Source organism: Acartia tonsa, chromosome 1 (assembly GCF_053477335.1).
Source record: "Acartia tonsa isolate MP-2025a chromosome 1, ASM5347733v1, whole genome shotgun sequence".
Taxonomy (NCBI): domain Eukaryota; kingdom Metazoa; phylum Arthropoda; class Copepoda; order Calanoida; family Acartiidae; genus Acartia; species Acartia tonsa.
The window spans coordinates 42,749,767-42,757,961 of NC_137260.1; the positions used below are offsets into that span (position 1 = coordinate 42,749,767).

The 8,195-nt window shown below is 32.7% G+C and overlaps 1 protein-coding gene across 1 annotated transcript; it reads left to right on the top strand.

Moving 5' to 3' along the window:
* The first annotated feature begins 567 nt into the window (after positions 1-567).
* On the top strand, positions 568-8,019 carry LOC145320028 (bifunctional 3'-phosphoadenosine 5'-phosphosulfate synthase-like). Its single transcript, XM_080162473.1, has 12 exons — positions 568-684; positions 1,707-1,889; positions 2,110-2,209; positions 2,948-3,186; positions 3,373-3,554; positions 3,813-3,917; positions 4,554-4,692; positions 5,037-5,283; positions 5,479-5,550; positions 6,628-6,742; positions 7,110-7,227; positions 7,456-8,019. The coding sequence occupies exons 1-12, from the start codon at positions 678-680 to the stop codon at positions 7,836-7,838; spliced, it is 1,890 nt and encodes a 629-aa protein (XP_080018599.1). The 5' UTR covers positions 568-677; the 3' UTR covers positions 7,839-8,019.
* The last annotated feature ends 176 nt before the right edge of the window (positions 8,020-8,195 follow it).

The following is an 8,195-nucleotide window of genomic DNA, read 5'->3' on the forward strand; positions in this document are numbered from 1 at the left end:
CACATCAAGTGCCCCTAGAGGCATAGCTGCTAGTAAAAGTAAATGGGTATTATTTCTAAAGCGAATTTCTACTTCCCCATACCCCACTTAAAGTGCTCCTAAAGGCGTACAGGGCCAAGCCGCTAGTTGAAGATTAAGAAAAATTTTGCTTTGATAGTTTAAGAGCTTTTATTTATCAATACATTGATTGATAATATATTAATCTCCCCCCCCCCCCCCAAAGTTAAATGTAAAAAATTGCAGATTTGGTTATTAAAAGTAACATTGGAAGAAATCCAATATTTCGAAATTTCTTTAATATATTTGATATTTGCGATTTTGTATAAACATTTTCTTTTAATTGGTAACATAATTTTTAAAGGGGTTAAAAATGCAACAAATTAAAGAGGAAGGGTCAAAAAGGGGAGGTGAATCGTAATGTTCTTTTTGAAATGCTTGGAAATAAAAGGGTAATAAATGAGGTTCTGATAAGAGGCGGTATAATAAATGGATTCTGGGGAAAGGTAGGGAGTGGGTTGGGAGAGAGAAAAAAGTTTAGCAGAGGGGAGAGAAAGTTAAGGAAAGCTTTTCTCCAGCAAAGTAAGAATAAACACACACACAGAAAATACAAAGTTAAAACAGAGCAGAGTGTTTATAGCAGACCACTACAACAGTCACACACCACTATCTGTAGAATCATGACAGGTCTGTTATTAATTCAATTTAACATTTGTTAGTGCTTCATAATTACTTATATATAAATAAACATATACAATTGGTGTAGAAATCAGCAAAAAATTTTATTCATTATTTTTAACATTAAGTTAACTATTTTTTTATTACAATGTTTATAAATAATAGATGTCAAGTTCTGGTAAAAACCGGCTCTAGAGGATAAAATCTTTTTGTTGCTAGTACATTGTAATGTATTAAAAGTTGATTTTTATTTTGTTTTGCCTTGACATTTAAGTGAAATCAAAATTAGAAATCTTAGATAACTTTTTTAGCGGTTTACCTTTACTAAAATAAATATGTTTGTTGGTAGGTATGACATTTAGAAAAATGTTATGTTTTCCCTTCAATATTTTATTCAGTTAATAATGAATAATATATTTTCTCGTATTCATTCGAATCCGGTGGATAGGAACCGGTTCTCATCCATACGAAAAAACTATGTCTAGCATCGTATTATATCCAGCTTTCTACGAATATAGAAATGTACAATCATAAGATTAAAACCAGTTTTTTTAGACCCCGGGGCTAAAAAAACTAGTTTTAATCTTATAATTGTACATTCTATATCCGCGGAAAGCCGTTTATAATACGATACGAGAAATAGGTAACTATTCCAGTATGACTTTGAAAATGACTAATATCCGCTGGATTAGAATCGGTTCTTAGCCATACTGAAAATTCATGTAAAACATCGTATTGCAGACAAGTTTCCACAAATGTTAAAATAAAATCAAAAATTAAAACCAGTTTCGTTAACCCGGACCTTTGGAGCTAACAAAACTAGTTTTACTCTTTCAATTTTGATATCCGCGGAAAGCTGTCTATAATACGATGCGATAAATAGCTACTCTTTTTTTGTTAAATTCAATTGTATTTGTTATTGTTAATATACTATGGGAAATATTATTTGTCTCTATTGCAGACACTAAAGTTAATAAATTCTATCTCTTATCAATATTCAAACGAAATAATTAAAATCTTTTCTAATCTAGGGGCACGGCGGTTAGATGGCAATGGTATAGACGTAGAGAAACAGAAATCCCCTGTCAGCTCCCTCAGCTCCTGGAACGTGCAGAAGGCAACTAATGTGTTCCACCAGGAGCACACGGTGTCACGTGACACACGCAGGGAGCTGCTCGGATCCAAGTTCCGCGGATGTACGGTCTGGTTCACAGGTACACATAATATGTTAGAACTCTAGGGATGAAACATTGGGCTGTTTGATTGGTTAGTTTATTAAGATTGAGTGTCCAAACATTTCAATCACTCATTGTAATATATAGAAAGGGTAATTTTGTGTATCATCAATGTGGAAGTACATCAAATTATCGGCCATTGTCTTATCCCTTTAAATCCCTAGTTTGCATTAGTTATCTAAAATGTCTTTTTCCTTAGGTCTATCTGGCGCGGGTAAAACGACAATTTCCTTTGCCCTGGAGGCTTACCTGATCTCCAGAGGTATTGCTGCTTATGGTTTAGATGGAGATAATATCAGGTAATATATCTATGCGTGGCTCATCACATACACTCGGATATCATTTAACCAACAGATAGTATAGATGTATATACAGATTACTACCTCCCTCCCTTTTCCAATGACCCTTTTCGTCAGGAAGCAAATTGTTTTCTGCTACTAGGCTGTGTTAATATTCCCCACACCATCGGTTGATTTAAAAAACCCAAGAACATTGTGATTGGGAGATAAAGTAATTGAACCCCTTCCCCCTCTAGTGACTTACTCTAATATTTACCTTGATTTAATAGATTAAACTTAATTTATTTTAAAATTGAGAGCTATAATACTTTTGAACCTATTCGAATTTGTTATCATATATCAAAGTATTTAAAATAGGTCAAACATTTCATTGAATATGTTTAAAATGAAGTATACCTGTTGTATACAAAGTTCTGAAAGTGTGTATGTATTGTATAGAGTAGATAAACATCAAATTAGCGTTTAATAAAAAAGTGCAAATATTTGTTGTTGAAAGCAAAGCACTTGTAGCTTTATTATGCAATGATACGAGCTTTGTTTCAAATAATTTTGTTTAAATAACATTATATAAACAAGGACATTTATGTTCATAAAGTAGCAGTGCAACAAAAATCCTAAATTTTTTAAAAGTTAAATAATATCTTAATACATATGAATTTTTCTAACTATCTCAAGGTGAAAAGAGTAACATATCTTTATTAAACTAAAAGAAGACTACTAGAAAATGATTTCTTTCAGAACTGGATTGAACAAAAACCTGGGCTTTAGCCCAGAGGACCGCGAGGAAAACATCCGCCGAGTGGCAGAGGTGGGCAAACTATTCGCCGACTCTGGCAGTGTTGCACTCTGTGCATTTGTCTCGCCCTACAAGAAGGACAGGGACCTAGCCCGCAGCCTCCACCAAGATAGTGGCCTCACTTTCATTGAGGTTTATGTTGATACACCCCTAGAGGAATGTGAAAATAGAGATACCAAAGGTGAATATCATTTTAAGTTATTTTATTTAAAATTTACAGCATATTCTTTTCCACATTATGAAAAAAATACCAACTGATAGTTTTTAGGGCAAAGTGTCTAATTTCCAACAAAAAAATTTTTCACTACAAAACAATATTGTTATGTTTAGCCTTACAACAAACTTCAATAAAATACATTACTCTTAGGATTGTACAAAAAGGCCCGAGCGGGGGAGATCCGTGGTTTTACCGGGATAGACCAGCCCTACGAGGCACCCGACAGCCCTGAGATAGTGTGCAAGACCGTTGAAAACACGGTAGAGGAGTGCATGATGCAGATAGTTAACTATTTAGAGGAATTTCAAATAATTCCGCGCAATCCAGCTAAGGTATATCCTGTTAAAATGAACACGATAAAGTTTATTTAGTAACAAATATGGTTTTATTCGACTGGCCAAAAAGTGAAAGACAGAATTTCTTTAAAAAACATAATAATAGTCACATTAATGCTATAATTTAGCATCGTATCGAGAAAATTATTTAGAGAAATAAATAAAAACATAGATAGGAATGGTATTTGCCATTCTTGAAAAAACTTTGATTTTCTTTTGAATCCTTTTGTAATAAAACTTAATCTAAAATTTCAGGTAGAGGACTTAATGGTTCCCGAAGAGTTGAGATCTCAATATAAAGCTGAGGCAGAAACTTTGCTCAGTGTGGAAATTACGAAATTAGATTTACAGTGGCTTCAGGTAATTTTAAAATTACTCAATAGTGTCTTTATCATGTAATAGAAAAATTATTAACCCGCGACCGTGGCTCAACACGTAGCGCATCCGCTCGTCGTCGGGAAGGTGATAGGTTCGAATCTCGGTCCGACACCGCGACATAACTAAAGACGTTAAAAATGGTTCCCACTGCTACTATGTCAGATGCGCGACGTAAATAGTTAGAGTGGGGGGAATGCCTTGGCCCAAAACAGGCGCATCTCGCTACCATGCACAGTTAGGACTTCTCAGACAAAGGTCGTGCATCTCAGAGAGTTGGTTGTCTGATGGGTGAATGGACGCTTTACAACGCAATCATAAGTATTGTATGTATGTTTCAAGGTGCGTGGAAAAAGGTCTAGTACCCGAAGCGTCACCTAGAGTCTTAACTTTAATAGAAAAATTGGTGCTTTCTCTCAAAGTGCCCTTTTATCCAATGCCTAACCCCTGTTAGAGGCTAAAACAATCAGACAAAAAAAATATTTAAACTTACTAAAAAATTGGAAGGGGTTACCTGTGCTCGAGTAGGCACTTTTAAGGATATTGTCAAAATAAAGTGATTTTAAACTTTTAAAAAGTTTTGAACATTTTTACAAAAATATTAATCAAATTTAATATCAGGTTCTTGGAGAAGGCTGGGCTGCTCCGTTGAAAGGATTCATGAGAGAAAAAGAATTCCTCCAATGTCAGCATTTTAACACACTACAAAATGATGAACTAACAAATCAATCAGTTCCAATTGTACTACCTATTTCTACAGGCAAGTTATTTCTTTAAATGTTATTTATCAAAAAAAAATTTATTTTTACGATATCTTATGTCAAAATTTTCAGTTTGACGTTTCTTACATTTATTTTAAATGAAGTAATTCCGTATTTTACTTACTGGTAGAATAAGTTATATTATTAATAATTAATAAAATGGACAACTCAAATGCCAATAAATACAAATATCTATCAAATTAATCCTTACAATACAAAATAAACCTCTGATTTTAATGGTAAAAAGGCATTTAAAGGACAATTATATACATTAATTTTTAATGCCTTTAAAATGCATTGTCAATTTCAGTTTCCAAGTTGCAATACATTATTTAATATTTAGATGACAAAAAGCGTTTGGAAGGCGTGAAATCTATATGCCTGAGGTACAATAATCAACCATGCGCTATCATGAGAAATCCAGAATTTTATGAACACAGAAAGGAGGAGAGATGTGGCCGTCAGTTTGGCACAACCAATCAAAATCATCCTTACATCAAGAAAATATTCAAGGCCGGTGATTGGTTGGCCGGCGGGGATATCCAGGTTCTGGATAGAATACAATGGCAAGATGGTTTAGATCAGTACAGGTGAAAACAAATCTTTATTACAGATTATTAAAAAAATCTGCTCTTGTGAATAGTTCCATATATATTATATTATCTCTATGCAGCTATGAATTAAAATTATAATTCTTTGCCAGTATTATTACAGTAAAACCTACAGCATTACAGTTAACTGTTCTTTTTAACTTATATCCTTGATATAGTTTTCTTTTATTGTAGGTTAACGCCCAAAGAATTGAAAGATAGATTTGCAGAAATTGGAGCCGATGCTGTTTTTGCATTTCAACTCAGGTAAATAAACATAATTTATCATGGAAAGGTAAAAACAAAATACAGAGTGGCTCATAATTGGCCTTAAAATTTTTGTTAGAAGAGTCAAAATTTCAAAACTAATTTGTGTTCATTTGGATTTAGATTTTGGTCATATTGGAATACACGAGATTTACGGGAAGCATAACACTTAAGCATTAATCTTAACCTTTAAGAGTTAGATATCTAAGATATTTCATCTCTTAGATATCAATAGTTAGTTAGTTAGACTTAAGTAGTCAAGTTAAATATAATGCCTATTAATAAATCATTACAAATACTTCCATTAAAAAGTATTTGTGACTTTTTAATTATATCTGAAATCTGACCTTTTTGAATTCATGTTTGGATTTAAATAAAACTTTTGAGGTCAAGTTCAAAGTTCTACGATAGATATTATGCACAACAAAAAGCTTTTAATGTTACCTCATAATAAGATTTTTTAGTCCTAGAAATGAGAGATTAATTACAAGTGGATTGTTATCCCTATTTCTGAATAAGTATTAAAAGTACACATTTAATCCAGTTTAAAGCAGATTAAGGGAATATAAGATAATCCTTAAACAATATATAAACATAACTTTCTATTTTATATCAAGGTGAAATTATAAATGCATCATGATTTCATGAATATTTGAAGAGATATCTTAGTTAAAATAAACCACACTAATCTGGTATTATTGATCCTTGAGAGCAGAGTGCACTTGCTTTACAAAGTCCACTCTATTCACAATTTACCTTTAAAAATAGATTACAAAAGACATGATGGATAGAAAGATAGCTGATGTGATCAAATGCAGTTTCTCATATATTTGATGCATTTAACAAATAAATTTCTTATACACAACACGAACATTTTGCAAGCGGAATAAAACTGGAATTTCATTATGTTACCAAAAAATTATAATTTTTGTTCTTTCCAACTTTCTATGACACGTGTAGCAAAATGTAAAAATATATTAACATTATAGTTACTAAGCCCAAAGGTAATTTGTATAAACCTAAACCTTTGTTAAGCACAGAAGCTTAAATTCAAACTAATTTTATTTGTTTTTAAAGGAATCCTATCCACAACGGGCATGCTCTGCTGATGCAAGATTGTAGACAGCAACTAGAGGCGCGTGGATTTAAGAAACCTGTGCTTTTACTCCACCCACTGGGAGGTTGGACTAAGGTATAAATTTTTTAAAATTTCTAATAACAAAAGCATGTTTAGCTTTTAAATCTTAACCATTAAAAAATCAGCTACTAACATAACATATTTCCTCTTAAAATAAAAAAATGTCATTCTGTAAATTATTCTATTCCCTCAAATTACCTCGTTAAACATTGAAGCCCTCCTCTTATTTTTATTTGTTTTGTAGTGTTCAGGTTAGCTAGGTTGCGTCATATTAAATACTGAATAGCCCTGCATGGTTAGGGTCCCCCACAGGGTTTGAGCACATGGGGAAAAATTTTACCATAAGAGGTTGGTTTCAGTGCTTAACTAGGTTTATTTTCGGAATAACCCAGTTAAAAAATGAGCATTTTCTATAATGTAGGACGATGATGTGCCACTGCCAGTGCGCATGGAACAGCACCAGGCTGTCCTGCAGGATAGGATTTTGGATCCAGATCTTACAGTTCTGGCAATATTTCCCTCTCCCATGATGTATGCAGGTAATATATATATAAATGTCAAAAAATACTTTTATATGAGTTATCTTTTTTTTCAATCTAAATTGAGTCTTCATTAATGATATGTAAAATTATTGTAGTTAATGCAATTACAATTTACGTGGTGAAAGTTATTTTTCGTCATCCTGATCTTTTATAAACAAACATTTTAAGGATTTTTTATATGTGGGATTTTAAAATACAAATAATATTATCAAACCTAATTTTCAGGCCCTACAGAAGTGCAATGGCATGCCAAAGCCCGCCTGCAGGCTGGCGCCAATTTCTACATTGTTGGCCGTGACCCAGCCGGCATGCCCCACCCTGACCCACCAAAACGTGACCTGTATGAAGGCACTCATGGTGCTAAAGTTCTAACAATGGCTCCTGGCCTTAAAGGCTTGGAAATTATACCATTTAGAGTTGCTGCATATGACACGAAGGCCAAAGCAATGGCCTTTTTTGATCCTACTAGAAAAGAAGATTTTGATTTTATATCTGGAACACGTATGAGAGGATTGGCCAGGGAAGGAGTACAACCTCCAGATGGTTTTATGGCTCCAGCGGCCTGGAAGGTTCTTCAAGATTATTACAATAGCCTGACTGAGGCTTAAAGAGAATAGTAATTTATTCTAAATGATCATTTGTATAAAAGTAAATTAAATTAAGATTTTTAAAAATTTTAACGAAGCATTTATAAAATGTTTATTTGTTGCTTGTAAATAAATGTTCTTTTTGTGTACCATATCAATGCTTTTTATAGATGTTTATTGTTATATAAATTTTGGAAAAGAATATTTGTATTTTTTGATATAAAATAGCAGAGTTTTGAAAATATTAATTTTAAGTACATAGTTTAATAATAATGAAAAGCACTTTAAATACTTAGAGCTGACAATAATTTTTATTAATATCAAAATTTTAAAAGACTTAGGTAAAAGTTTAATATCAGTTAAAGTTAATAAAGTGGT

Excerpts from the sequence above, each read along its gene's own strand:
- LOC145320028 (XM_080162473.1), top strand. Across the intron at positions 5,551-6,627 it reads GTTTTTGCATTTCAACTCAG|GAATCCTATCCACAACGGGC; the intron begins GTAAATAAACAT and ends TTGTTTTTAAAG. Across the intron at positions 6,743-7,109 it reads CACTGGGAGGTTGGACTAAG|GACGATGATGTGCCACTGCC; the intron begins GTATAAATTTTT and ends TCTATAATGTAG.